The sequence below is a fragment of the Candoia aspera genome, chromosome 4 (assembly GCF_035149785.1).
Source record: "Candoia aspera isolate rCanAsp1 chromosome 4, rCanAsp1.hap2, whole genome shotgun sequence".
In the NCBI taxonomy this organism is placed as follows: Eukaryota; Metazoa; Chordata; class Lepidosauria; order Squamata; family Boidae; genus Candoia; species Candoia aspera.
This window is the reverse complement of record NC_086156.1, coordinates 3,892,576-3,907,467: the sequence shown is the minus strand read 5'-3', so window position 1 is coordinate 3,907,467 and position 14,892 is coordinate 3,892,576. Positions and strand designations below refer to the sequence as shown.

Sequence of the window (14,892 nt, the reverse complement as noted above, 5' to 3'; positions counted from 1 at the left end):
TCGCATTTTCTCTTGCAGAATTTATATTTTCTGTTCAATATCAGCCTCTTTTCACGTTTCTGCCAGGCTGCTGTCATCTCAGGCTGCAGTTAATGGCTCTGCTTGCATAATGCATGTTGGCAACCACCTATGTTTTCAACAGATGTCTTTCATGGTTCTTCCCCCCCACCCCCCCGAATTCCAAAAAGACTTAAGAATCATATTTGTTTAGTCCAAGGCTCTAAACTTTCCCTAGATTTTGAGCCAATGCACAAACATCAGCTTCAAAAATGAGTCAGAAAATTGGAAGGGGGGTGGAAAGAGAGAGAAGTCAGAAATGAATCTCTGCAAAAGGGCAGAATCTAACATGGCTGGGTTAGGAGGTTCAGAAACCACGAGAAAGGGAGCGGGAGGGTAAAAACCAGATCAGGATCAGATTTTACAATGATTTTAGAGGGCATGGCATGCCCAGACCCGGATGCCAATACTTGCACTCTGTTTTTAGCTTTTGAGCAGCGGTGTAGATTTTAGCCCAGCCTTGCGGGAGATGTCTCAGCTACAGAACTGAATACCCTAAAATTCTCGGCTCATTCATTCCTGTTACCAATGTTTCTAGTCCCTGTGACTGCACAAGGGGGCCAGGGCATTGCCAACACCTCTGCAAAAGCTAGACGGTGCTGGGGTGGTAGAGCTGATCTCAGCAGCCAGGGATGTGCTTTCGGTAACTTGACAAGGCAGGGGAGCTTCTGCAATTTGCAAGTTAGCAAGACCAGGGATTCCGGTTGGTGGTAGAAGATAAGGAAACACATCTGTTTCTCCAATTTCATAACTGCTTGGTGGTATTTTGTTGTTGTTGTTTCACTTCTAGTTTAAACTACAGGTAGTCCTCGCTTAACGACCACAATTGGGACTGGAATTTCAGTTGCTAAGCAAAGTGGTCATTAAGCAAATCCAACCCAATTTTACGACCTTTTGTGGTGGTCGTTAAGTGAATCACATGGCTCCCCATTGATTTTGCATGCCAGAGGCCGGCTGGGAAGGTCAAAAATGGCGTTCACGTGACCATGGGATGCCGTGAAGGTCAGAAATGAGAACTGGTTGCCAAGTTCCCAAATTGTGATCACGCCACTGTGGGGACACGGCGACAGTTGTAAGTGTGAGAACCGGCCGTAAGTCGGTTTTTCCAGCATTGTTGTAAGTCTGAACCATCACCAACTGAATGGTTGTTAAGCGAGGACTACCTGTGGTAATTTTTCAGGAGTTTGGAGTTTCTCTGGATGCTTGGGATTCCCAACGTTCTGTGACATCACAGCGGGTCAACCAATGGCCTCTGAGTTTAGTAACCAGAAAAAAATCCAGGAAATCCGACAGTTGCAAATTGCAAGATCGAGGGTGTGGACAGAAAAGCTGGGCAGGTTTACTTTTTCCCCACTTTCTCCAGAAGGTTGCTACCAGCACCTTTAAAACCAATTTTTTCTTTTTCTTTTTCACTGGAGCAATTTCCCTGCTGGGGTTTCAAAGCATGTTTTGGTTTAGAAAAGAGCTGTGGTTTCTCTTTCCTGCTACAGATCCCAACTGGGGAACTTGTTGAATGTGACTTGACAGTTTTAGAGGTGATGCTTTGCTCCTCCCAGTTAAAAAAGAGAGAGAGAGAAAACCACCATGTGTGTACTTTGATTCATCGTCATGCGTTCTGTTAACATAGCAAACAAGTCATTGCTTTTAATGGGCGGACATTAACTTTTGGGGATCCCGGTACAGGCATCTGGAGCAACAGCTACAGAATTCCTTCTGTGTGGAAGTCAGTAGTGCGTTAAAAAAAGGTTATAATGTTCCTTGCTTTCACCTGAGAAACTTCAGCTGTTGAAGTTTCTTAAATAAACTTAAATAAGTTTCTTTGATGCTCTAAGGCTGTTATCTCTCAAACGGCAGAAATGCAACCCTCCGTTTGCAAGATGCTGGTGTCACAAGTGGGTTTGTTTTTAAAACATACCCAGTTAGATTGATCCAGACTCAAGAGAGAGATAAAAGCACTGGACTGGGGACCAGGGGGTTCTCCCTATAAAGCAGTGTTTTTCAACCTTGGCAACTTTAAGACGTGTGGACTTCAACTCCCAGAATTCCCCAGCCAGCATGGCTGGCTGGGGAATTCTGGGAGTTGAAGTCCACACGTCTTAAAGTTGCCAAGGTTGAAAAACACTGCTATTAGGGATGGGGAGACTTTTGATTTTGCAAAATATATGTTGCCAGATGTTGGAGAAGAGCCAATCACAAGGGAATGAGATCAGAACTAGAAAGACTTTTAACCTCGTTAAATGCCTCTAAATATTGCTACAGCGCCTGTAGAATCCGCACTGAGGTGACTGTGGACTATTCATAGTTTTAAGGTTAGTTGGTAAAAGTGGCTGATTACTTACTTTGTGTTTTGCATTCTTTCACTCTTCGAGTGCTGTAATAAAGGAACTCCAAGTCAAAAACTTTGGTCCAATCCAGATGGCCTTCAAGATTTTTAAAGTCTGGGCGAATGCTCCACCTGAATTTTCCTGTTGATGTTTTGGAGTATTTCAGGTTGTGCGCAGAGGGGTGTTTGTCTGCCAAATAATCACACCCGGTCTGCATGTGCTATCGAGGGTGTGCAGTATTTTGACTGACCCCTTTCAAGCGTTGTGGCTCTCCGCAGCACAGGGAGTAGGGGGTATATGCAGCTGGTACGCTAAGGCAGCCCAGGCCTGAAGGCTTACAATCCTAGAAGCACATCGCAAAGGAAAAAGTGGTGGGGAAGGGAGGGAAAAAGCACGTGTGGACACCGGCTCTGGAAAGGACACAGATGGGAATAGGTGTATTGACCGTACAAGGTCACATGGGCATTGGTGCTAAAGCAGTGTCAGGAGTTTGGTGGGCTCAGGCCATGCCAAGAAAGAGGGTTGAGATTATCTCCAATGTTGCTTTAACCTGTTCTTTCTTTCTCCCCCTCCCTCCCTTATCTTCCCTTCCTTCCTCCCTCCCACCATCTTTCTTTTTTCTCTCTCTACCTCTTTTCCCTCCCTCCCTCCTTCCTTCCTCATTCTTTTTCTCTCCCTCTTGCTTTTCCTCCCTCCCTTCCTTTATTCCTTTCTCTTTCCTTCCTTCCTTCCTTCCATCCATCCATCCATCCTCATTCTTTTTCTCTCCCTCTTGCTTTTCCTTCTTCCCTTCCTCCCTTCCTCCCTTCCTCCCTTCCTCTCTTCCTCCCTTTATTCCTTTATCCTTCCTTCCTTCCTTCCTTCCTTCCATCTCCCTTCCTTCCTCCCTCCCACCATATTTCTTTTTTCTCTGTCCCTCCCTCCCTCGCTCCCTCCTCTATCATTCTGTCTCCCTCTTCCTTTTCCTTCCTTCCTCCTTCCTCCCTTCTTCTTTTCCGCCCTCCTCCCGGCAGCTGATAGCTGAGAAGACAGCTGATCGCCCTGCCCCTGAGTACTGCCTGGTGGAAGACGCAGCCCTCCACTCCGCTTGTTTGATGGACGGGCTGAATGAGCAGCGCCTCTTCCAGCCAGACCTGTGCGACGTGGACATCGTCCTGGTGCAGCAGGAGAGCCTCTTCCCAGCCCACAAGGGGGTCCTTGCTGCCTCCAGCCGGTTCTTCCACTCCCTCTTCACCCAGAACAAGCAGCTGCAGCGGGTGGAGCTCTCCCTGGGGGCCTTGACCCCCCTCGGTCTTCAGCAGATCCTGAATTTCATCTACACCTCGAAGCTGCTGGTCAACGCCTCCAATGTTCAGGATGTCCTGAGCGCTGCGTCCGTCTTGCAGATGAGCAGCATCGCTTCCTCCTGCCGGGAGCTCCTCACCACCCGAGCTCTCGGCTTGGCCGTGACCAACAAGATGGCCTTGACTCCAGACAGCTGTGGCAGAGCTGGGCCACCTCCCCAGTTCTACCGTGACATCAAGCAAGAAGTGGACCCCCCGCGTCCCAAGATCTTCGCCCGAGAAGGGGACATCCCGTATTCTGTGCGGGTGGAGGATGGCGACCAGAACCATCCATCCGTGGCCAGCAAGACGTTCTACAAGGAGGAGAAAAGCGGCGTCCCTCCTGTCTGCAAGGTGGAAGGGGACGCGTCTGAGGCGCCCCTGGCCAGCCGAGGCTCCTACAGCCGTGGCGAGCAAATCATTGTGGAGGTCAACCTGAACAACCAGACCCTCAATGTCTCCAAAGGCACAGAGGGACAGCCTTCAGCCGCCAGCCAAGTGGCTACGGTGGCCACAGAGGCTGGGCGGCCAGAAGGAGAAGGGCATTCCTCTGTGGGCGAACCAGAACAAGAAAACGGGGACGGGGAAGATGAGGATGCAGAAGTGGGGGATGAAGGTGAGGAGCAGTCTGAAGAGGAAGACCTGGAAGATACCTCTGAAGAGGAGGAAGAGGAGGAGGAGGAGGAGGAGGAAGAGGAGGAAGAGGAGGAGGACAAAGGGGACAATGACAGTAATGACGTAGCAGCTGAGATTAAAGGGGAGAAGACGGGAGCGCCCCACAGGACTAGGCAGCTTGCCAAGGCCACCGGGTCAGCCGTCTCCCAAAAAACTGCCAAAGTTGCCACCATGACGGAAGAAGAGGGAGAGGAGGAGGAGGAGGAAGAGGAAGGAGCTGAGGAGGACAAAGGGGAGGACCAGAGAGTCAAGAAGCAGAAGAAGGAACAGGATAGCCATGGCCAGAAGGTCAAGCTGGAGGAGAAGCAGCATTACCCTTGCAAGAAGTGCCCCCGGGTTTTCAACAACCGCTGGTACCTGGAGAAACACATGAACGTCACACACAGCCGCATGCAGATCTGCGACAAGTGTGGCAAGAGGTTCCTGCTGGAAAGCGAGCTGCTCTTGCACCATCAGACAGACTGTGAGAAGAACATTCAGGTGAGGACCTCCTTGGCCCAAGTTAGGGTTTGGCTTCTCCTTCACGCCGTAGTTCTGGAGGTCTTGGCGGGAGCTGGCGGCCTGCTTGCAGGCCTCTTTCCTAGCCAGGGGGAATCAAAGGCTTCGCCCCAACGCTCAGTGCTCCCGGCCTGCCCAGCTTTCCTTCGACAGCCTGCTCTCCTGACGAATTGGGGGGGCATAGATGATCTCTTGACCCTTTTTGTTGGGGGGGGAGAGTTTAAAGGGTGGGGATGGGAGCCAAAAGCCAATTCCACCCTTCCGCAACCCCCACCCTGGCCCAAAATAGTGCCACTGCGAAATATTATGTAGGTCTTTCATAGGAGGAAATGGGGTCATTTGCCTCCCTGCCACTCTTACCCTTATTTCTGGAAAAGAATCAAGGAGAAAAAAGGCCCAATTTGCAAATCTGCCATTTTTGGCCCCCAATGACTGCAGCCAGGGGAGCCTTATGCACGCCGTAGGTTGCTGACTCCTGGCCAAGTTTAACACCATTATTACTGATTGCTTTAGTTATTTGTTTCCAGTATTTATATCTTGCTCCAAATCAGATGGATGCTGGGCAGGGAACAAGGAGGTAAAAGTTACAATACAAAAAAAATACAACTTCTTTGGTTTACTATGTTTTTTTCTGGAAGGACGTGGGCTTTTTTTTTAATACAGGTAGTCCTCACTTAACAAACATTCAATTAATGACAGTTCAGACTTACGATGGTACTGAAAAAACTGATTTATGACCAGTACTCACACTTATGACCATCGCAGCATCTCATGGTTACATGATCATCATTTTTGACCTTCCCGACTGGCTTCTGGCAAGCAAAATCAATGTGGGACTGTGTGATTTGCTTAACAACCACATGGTTCACTTAATGCCTGTGGTGATTCACTTAGCAACTGCTGCAAAAAAGGTTGCGAAATTGGGTAATATTTGCTTAATGACTGCTTCACTTAGCAACCAAAATTCCAGTCCCAATTGTGGTTGTTAAGTGAGGACTACCTGTATTGCAGCGTTTCCTTTTTAAAAGCGTAAGTTGTCTGGAGTTGGGCGGCCGCTAAATTTAATCAAATAAATAAACCAATTGTGGGAAAAGGGGGGGGAGCTCCTAACATTACAAGGTATGAAGAACCACAAAGGGTTAGAAACCCACCGAAACAGTACCACTTTCACTCATTTGCCAAATGTCTGTATTTCATTAGCTTTACATTTCACCTTTCATTCAAGAGTGTAAGTTGGAGTAGATAAGGATCCTTCCTCCGGTTTTTTCCCTACAACCTTGGGAGGTAGGCTTGGGCTAAAAGAGAGGGCCTGTCTCAAAGCCACTCAAGGATCTTCTGTGATTGAAGGGGGATTAGAACTGGGTCTTCTTAGTTCACACCCAACAACAACCTTGCAAAGTAGGCTGGGCAGAGAGAGAGAGAGAGAGACTGGTCCAAAGTCCCTCAGGGAGCTTCTGTGGCTGAGGGGGGTGAGAATTTGGGTCTCCCCACTCCTATTCCAGCACCTTCCCAGTACCCCATCCCAATTCTCATCCGTAGACTTAACACACCTGATTTTAATTAATTGCCTTTTTATTTTTTGCAAAACCTGCTCAGGTAATTCCCAGGACTGCATCTTGTAGCAAGGAGTTCCACAGCTGCAGGGCCCCTTGTTCCCCCGGCGTGTTTAAACTCGTCTGTCCTGTATTAGTTTCAGGCCTGAAAAATTCCCCAAAGCTACTTGTTGCGTGTAAGAGGGCAGAATTTGAGTAAATCAGCGCCCCCTTGTACGGTGCCATTCCTCTCCAGTAAAACGAGATTTTCATTTTGGAAAAAATGACTTTCAGGTGCGTGTGGAATCAGGTATTCCAGTCCCCTGAGAAGAAAGGGATTGTTGTGGCTTTTGTCGCTCAGCGCAATTGTGGCTTTCTCGTTTTTTGCACTGTGTTTCCTTTCTCAGAATCCACAGCTCCTTTACAGGAAACTGGGAGATGTGATACCACTCTTTAGCACAATTCCACTTTTGTTTTAGGCCAGGGACCTGGACAAGGATCTTGGATCGAGTTTAGCGATGGGTTCAATTGCCTCTCAGTCCCTGAGTCAATTCCCAGCTGGGGAAGGAGAAGAAAATGGGTTTGTGCTCTTTCTCAGCACTAGGTGTCGTGATCCAGATCATATGATAGGAGATGCTGCCAATGCAATCTGAATTCCTAGCAGAAGGATGCTTTGAGGGGTCCTCTGTGTGTGTGTGTGTGTGTGTGTTTTTCTGGCTGCAGAATGTGGCATTTTGCAACACTGCAGCGCCAGTAAGTGGTAGGAAGCAGAACTGCAGCAAGGGAAGGGGGGAACTTTTCGGACGGACTCTGGATCGGTAGCAAGAAAAGTGGAGCGTGTGTGCTTCGCCTGCTGCCAAGGGACACGCACATAATTTTTTCATAATTTCCCTGGACAACAGGGGGAAAAAATGGGAAAGGGAGGACAAGTGGGGGGAAAAATAGCTCGAATGGGGAAATCTATCATTCCTGGCTTATGAGGTTGGGGTCCATGTTTGCGATTGACCAAGTAAAAACCAGCTTTGGTTCCCCAGGAGGTGATTCTGTAGGGGTCAAATAAAAGAAGCAAGAAGTTGAGGAATTTGGAAAGACCGGACCAAACTCCCTTTCCCCCTATTTGACTTCTGTTGCATTCTCAAGGCGCTCGACTCCGTATTAATGAAGGTGGCATCCCCTGATTTTTAATCCTGGCAACAGTCTTGTAAAGTAGATAGAGCTAAGCGCGGGGAAGCAGTCCAAAGAGAAAATCGGAGCAAGCAGAGTAATTAAATTTGCCTCTCCCCTATCTTCTGCTGACCCCCTATTTTTCCAGCCATCGATAAAAGCAGATTTTTTGCACCCCTTATTTATGTATCGATTTATTTTAAAAAATGTATATGACTGATCATCGGAAGTACATTAACTCTGGGCAGCTAGCAACCAATTTACTAAAAAAATAAAATACCGAAAGTTAAAATAATCCAATACAGCAGTGTTTCTCAACCTTGGCAACTTTAAGATATGTGGACTTCAACTCCCAGAATTCCCCAGCCAGCCATGCTGGCTGGGGAATTCTGGGAGTTGAAGTCCACATATCTTAAAGTTGCCAAGGTTGAGAAACACTGCAATACAGAGGGGGAAAAAATATGACTAAAAGTTTTTCTGAAGCCTGGATGGATTATAAGGATGTTTATGAAAATTCATTTGTTTCTTCAGATCTTGAGCCTCTTGCTAAAGGCAGCCCTAGAATAGGAAAACAAATATTCTGAGTTTGCCGGCAAAGACCCTTCTGTAGGCGAGAAGGTGTATGTTTCTGCAGTTCAACCTGGCTTAGAGTTTGAGAAATGGAACAATCTATCCTTGGCCTTGCAGCGGTTCCTACTCACAGAGTTCCTTGTGTGAAGACGGAAGGAAAAGAGAGGTGGAGGGAGAAGGAAGAAGCTGAAGCGATTAGGGACATTGATCCAGGTTATACTGGCAACCGATTTATAGTCTGAATTAGGTAAGAATAAGTCTGGTTGGGCAAGAAAGGTTAAGCCTGTATAAGCTTGGAAGAGAAATGGACTCCTGGGGCCATAATCAATTACGTCATCAGTCAACGCCGTCACGTTACAACAGGTAGAGAACTGATTTATGTATAACGGGACAGCCTGTCCCAAAGGTAACCTGCGGGCCTCCTTCCTTGCAGTGCAATACTTGCGGGAAGGCTTTTAAGAAACTGTGGTCCCTGCACGAGCATAACAAAATTGTCCACAATTACGCGGAGAAGAAGTTTTCCTGTGAGATCTGTGAGAAGAAGTTCTACACGATGGCGCATGTGCGGAAACACATGGTTGGTGAGTGGGGCAGGGAGCCGAGGGGAGCAGGTGGGGTCGAGCGAGGCAGTCGTGCGTCTAACAACTTCTGGAGAGGCAGAAATTCTCAGGTAGTGAGCCTTGGTCTGACAGGATAGTTGCCTGTGGCAATTAATATTGTTCCAGCTCTACTCTCCTTGCAATACAGGTAGTCCTCGACTTACGACCGTTCGTTTGGCGACGGTCCGAAGTTACGACGGCCTTGGAATGGGTGCTTTATGGCCTGTGAAGCACCTCCAGGCGCCACAAGACGTTGCACCACACCCCCGGGGCCACATGACGGCATTTCAGGTGCTTGGCGTCCGGCTGGCATTTACAGCCGGTTGCAGCATCCCACAGTCACATGATCGCGTTTTGCGACTTTTTTGCTGTGTTCTGGGGAAGCTGGATGCACTGAACAACCACAGTGATTCGTTCGATGCCTCCTGTAAAAATGGTCGTAAAAACGGGTCCGGTCACGTGGGGACTCAACTTACGACTGCGACGGCTTATGATGGAAATTCCAGTCCCAGTTGTGACTGGAAGTCGAGGACTTCCTGTGTTGCGTCAGATCTCTTGTTGGCTCTTCAGTTCCAAGCCGTTTTGGCCGTAAGTGCCCTAAGGCGTACTGAATGAAGCAGCGATATTTCCAGACAGTTGTATTTCCAAAACTTCTGTAGATGCCAGGTTGAACACATCTGGTTTACTGCAACCCCTCCAGATCTTCAGTTGCTCCAACTGAATTAGAACGTGACTCCCAACCTTTATCCTGGGTTTCCTTGAACTGGGCCCCACGATCAGAGCTGTGGTGGTGCTGCAGAAGTGCAGGTGTGCTATTCTTGCTAGGCTGTCCACTTTTTGGGCTTCAGGAGAAGGAGCCCCATCCACATGGAGAGGATCTCAAAATTTCCCCCAGCCCCGAGCTGCCAGTCTTCTCGGGGGGACCCTTCTTACCTGGGGCCGCTCACGGCAGAGATTGCCTGAAGTCACGTGTCTTAAGCAGATCCGATCAGGTAGCTGGGCTCAGCGCTTCATGGATGGCCTTAGGAGACAACCCTGATCCCTCTCTGCCTTTCAGCTCACACCAAGGACATGCCTTTCACCTGTGAGACGTGTGGGAAATCATTCAAGCGCAGCATGTCTCTGAAAGTACATTCCCTTCAGCACTCGGGGGAGAAGCCGTTTAAATGCGAGGTGAGAATCCTTGTCTGTCTGTGACCCGCTTTGCCATTCGTGCAGTTAACACTTGCAGAACCAGCGTCCGTTTCCATGGCCTGGGAAAACATCGCTGATGTGATTAGCAATCCCACATTTCTGTCAGACTCTGGCATAAGGTGTAGGGAGTTTTTCTGTTTTATACCCAGGTTCAGATGCAGACTGATCCATCCCCGCCTGCATTTCTCTTCTAAAAAGCCACGTGTGTATTTGCAGATAACAGGAATGGCATATCAAACTACAGGTAGTCCTCGCTTAACGACCACAATGGGGACCAGGATTTGGGTTGTTCAGCAAAGCGGTCATTAAGCGAATCTGACCCAATTTTACGACCTTTTTGCGTTGGTCGTTAAGCGAATCACTGCGGGCGTTAAGCGAACCATGTGATCATTAAGCGAATCACAGGGTTCCCCCTTGATTTTGCTTGCCAGAAGCCAGCCAGGACGGTCTAAAATGGAGATCATGTGACCACGGGACACTGTGACTGTCATAAATGTGAGCCAGTTTCTAAGTGCCCAAGTGGTGACCATGGGGACGCTGCAGTGGTCGTAAGTGTGAGAACCAGTCATAAGTTGTTTTTTTCAGCACTGTTGTAAGTCTGAACCATCACTAAACAAATGGTTGTTAAGCGAGGACTACCTGTACCTAATGCTAGATAAAAATCGCACCTTACCTGGAAAGTCAGGTGTAAAAGCTGGGCCTTTCTCCATAATGTAGTTTCTCTTTTATTTCTCTTAAGTAATGAAAACTGAGGGAGTAATGTGGGAGAGAAGGTTGCAATGGCAAGCCCTCACCCTTCGATGGTGCACGGGTGCAGATTCAACACCGTGCCTATGGGGTGTCCCTCTCATGGTCCTGGCATCGCCCAAAGCATGCCTGCTGGTTCCTGGGCACGTTAGGTAAAACATGAGCCCCAAGATTTGTCCCAGAAAGGAAAAGAAAAGGAAAGGAAAGCGATCCAACTTTCCTCAAGTTCTCCAACTTAGTGGCTTCCAGAGGTTCTCCATGCTGGCACGGGAATCCCTCCCAGCAACTCCGGAGGGCACCAGGTTGGGAAGGTTGGGTCAGAAGCTTGGGTGAAACCATATTTCAGTCCTGACATAGCCACAAAGCCCACGCGATGGCTTTCAGCCGGCCAGTCCCTCTCTCGGCCTACCCCCTGAGATAGTTGGAAGAATGAAATGGACGCTACAAGGAGAACCTCATGTTGCACTTCAGTCCGGCAAAGCGTCTGCTGCCTTCTCACGCCAAGTTCCCCCTCTCTTGCTAATCCACCCAGAACTGCAACGAGAGATTCCAGTATAAGTACCAGTTGCGCTCGCACATGAGCCTCCACATCGGGCACAAGCAGTTCATGTGCCAGTGGTGCGGGAAGGACTTCAACATGAAGCAGTACTTCGATGAGCACATGAAAACACACACAGGTGAGATCGACCGTCCTGCATCCTGGGCCGTCCCGCTTTTCGCGCATTGTCCTGTTTACTCTTTCGCGGGACTTGGCTGATGATGATTCCCAGCTGTCGTGAATAATCACACCCGGTGCATTCAGACTGGCAGGACTGATGTCAGCCCTTTGAGGCAGACCCAACTCAGAAACCAAAGTCATGCAGGCTAATTCCACTTTTATTATAAAGGTTATAGGAACAGAACCTTGCAGGTCTGAATGCGCTTCCCCCCTCCCTCCCTTCATCTTCATGAGAACAAGGGAGGGTCTTGCCTGAGATGCTTTCTCAAGTTACAGTTCTGGCCCGGACCCAGGTTTCTTTTATCTGACCGTTGCCTTGGAAGCGGTTCTTCCTCCTGCCCCTCAAGGTTATTCCTTCTTCCCATTACACGGTTTTTACGGTCAGTCTCTTTCCCAACTCTTCCTAGTGCAGAATTTGCCATTTTCATAACTGTAGCACCTGGAGTTCATCTTAATTTTGCTCACCACTATTACCCCAAGATCTTTTTTTGGTTAGTTGTAGGCAGCTCAGAACACATCACTGTGAGTGTGAAGTTGTGGGGGAGGGTTGTCCCAGGGGACATCACTTTATGCTTACTAAAACTGAACCGCATTTGGATGATGGGCTGTGAGAGTGACCTTGGGAGACCGGAGGAAGAGCCGCAGCCTAGACAATGGTCAGATAAGAGAAATCTGAGTCCAAAGCAGGGATGTAGTCTGAGAAAGCATCTCAGAAGGGACCCTCCCTAGTTCCCTGGAACATAAAGGCAAGGGGAGGGGGAGTGCTTTCAGATTTGCAAGTTCTGCTGCTGTAACCTTACAATAACAGTAGTGTTAGTACTCATGATTTTGGTTTCCTGTCTGGACTACCTTGAAGGGCTGGCATCAGTCTTGCAAGTCTGAAAGTGCTTCCCCCTTCCCCTGACTTTACTTTCCAGGGAACTAGGGAGGGTCCCTTCTGAGATGCGTTCTCCACCCCCATCCCTGCTTTGGACTCAGATTTCTCTTATCAGGCCATTGTCTAGGCTGCGGCTCTTCCTCCGGTCTCCCAAGGTGATTCTCACAGCCCATCACAGTTTGCCATTTGGTTGACCATTCTACCCGAATTAAAAAGAGGTCCTCTTTCCACCTGCTGGGGTGGTGAGGCTAGCGATCATGATGGTAGCCATTTGGTCCTAATCTTTCTTGCCAGCAAGTCTGATACGCAGCACTGATTGGCTAATGCCTGATTCTTCTTGATTCCTCTCCTAACGCCACCCCTGACTTAGTTTCCCATTCCTTTCCTTGAAAGTTGGTTCTGGGCTGACTGTGACTACAGCGGAACATTTTAAGGAAAGATCTCTGACTGTCTTCCACCCCACCCCACCCCACTTCTCCAGGTGAAAAGCCATACATCTGTGAGATCTGTGGGAAGAGCTTCACCAGTCGTCCCAACATGAAACGCCACCGCCGGACCCACACAGGAGAGAAGCCCTACCCTTGCGACGTCTGTGGTCAGCGTTTCCGCTTCTCCAACATGCTCAAGGCCCACAAGGAGAAGTGTTTCAGGGTCAGCAACCCGACAGCTGCAGAACCCAACCGAGATACAAACTCCTTTGGTCTCCCCACTCCCCAGAACACCAACTCAACTCATTTGATGGCCGGAGTTCCAGTCCATTCGACGTCACATTCCCATGCGCTTCCTCTGCCTCTTGTGCATCATGCGCACAGCATACCTCCTCCTCCTCTTTTACCACCACCGCCAGCTCTCTTCCCGGGTAGCAGAGTGAATATGAACAACTAGACCCTGATCAGCCTGGTGCATCAAACTGGCTCGTAGTTCCACAGGTCTTTCGAGTGCCATTGATCGTTGCAGGAAACATTTTGGTTGGGCATCATCTTTGGGTCTTAGTTGGAGGGCCCTGAGGTTCTTGCCCTTCAACAGAAGCATCAGGAACCTGGAGACCACCATTGCTGCTCAAATTCCCCAAGCCTTGAGGATAACATTCTCATCTGTGCTCATGTAAGGATGCAGACCAGCTTTGCTTGGTCTGTTCTTCTGATAACGCGTTGGACTTCCAGGTCCTGTAATCCTCCAGTCTGCATGGATGGTGTAGAAGAAATTAATGTGTTGTTTTTTGACTGCGAAGATCTAGAGAAGATGCCTTGGTACAGCTTGCCGGTTAGGAAGGTACGGGCAAGGACTTTTCAAACCTATCTGGTCAGAGGTGGGTTTCAGGGAGTAAGATGGATATGTGGGTTTCTCTTGGAGTTTGAAGGGCTGAGATGCTTTTGCCCAGGACAAGAAGGTTGGAAGAAAGCCCTGTAGCTTCTCAAGTTCCTCTGAACAGGAATGGAAAAATATGGAAACATATGGGGACATTCAGTTCCCGTGGAACTGAAAGGAAATGGCAAGATGTGGACAGTAAAGCTATACTTGGTGCGAGAAAGTGGATGCTTGAATGTGTGAGCATGCAGCACCTTCTTCCAAGACCAGCTTCTTGCCCATCCCTTGGTGCAGCTATCCATTTCTCAACTTCTGTAGCTTGACGCTCACCTGGCCTCCTCTGATGCTTGCAGGCTAGAGATGAGGTTTCTCTTCACTAATAGTCCCTTGAAAACAGTAGAACATTAGGAGACTTTTTCTTGATGACCATCTGGGTCCCACCATCAGGCTTAATTCAAGCATCCTTGGGAGGGATGGAGACAGCATCCAGCCTAAACACCATCACAAGTCTGCAAATCCTTGATTTCTACTCTACACATACTATTCTTGAGCAGGATAACACACTTCCCCAAGAAGACTCCTCTGGAAACTGACCTATCTTCTCTGCAAGCTCTTTTTCTACTGTTTTGTAGGAAGACATCGAGCCTTTAAAAATATTTTTTTTAGCATTAAGCATTGGTGGTTCTAACTTTTTTTTTTTGCACTTTATTATATTGAATCCTAAGAGCTCTTCCGCAATAGGACATCTGTAAGTTATTCCAGACTCTCTTACAGAAGACCAGAACTTGGGGGCATCGTTGGCTCAGCCATTCTACAGTTGTTATTCATCATCAAGGCAAAGGCCCCTTCAGTCCACATAAAAGCGGGCCATGTTTCAAACATTGACCCATACTCATGCACGCATACACACCATAAGGGTTTCACTGTGTCTTTGCTTTGGGGTGATGCGTCCTCTTCCCTGCCCCAACTTTCACATCTTTGGCAAAGCTTGGTGGATCCTCTTTGGCTAGAACGTCCAAGACCTTTCTTTGTTTGTGTGTACGTCCACGTGAGCAGGGCTGGCCCCTGGAACAACAGCCATAATGCCTGAATGGACAAGGAAGATGCTGCAGGAAGGCTGTGGCCCCCCCAAAATGTTCAAGATAGTGCAATAACGGTGAAGTGGTGCACAAAGGGCACATACTGAACTCTTGAGGGCTGATTGTACAATCTTCCTTCCTGGTATGACCCTCAGGTCAAATGCTTAAGGTGGTGGTTAACATTGGAAAGAGAGATGCTCACGTCCTTTGAAACTTTGGTAGTGTATA

At 48.5% G+C, this 14,892-nt stretch overlaps 1 protein-coding gene across 1 annotated transcript in view; it reads left to right on the top strand.

Moving 5' to 3' along the window:
* Positions 1-14,892, top strand: part of ZBTB47 (zinc finger and BTB domain containing 47) — a 29,234-nt gene extending 14,342 nt beyond the window's left edge. The window contains exons 2-6 of the mRNA XM_063303313.1: positions 3,395-4,858; positions 8,576-8,723; positions 9,799-9,914; positions 11,215-11,359; positions 12,759-14,892. Coding sequence (XP_063159383.1) covers positions 3,395-4,858; positions 8,576-8,723; positions 9,799-9,914; positions 11,215-11,359; positions 12,759-13,162 — 2,277 coding nt within the window. The 3' untranslated portion in view covers positions 13,163-14,892. The remainder of the gene's footprint in view (positions 1-3,394; positions 4,859-8,575; positions 8,724-9,798; positions 9,915-11,214; positions 11,360-12,758) is intronic.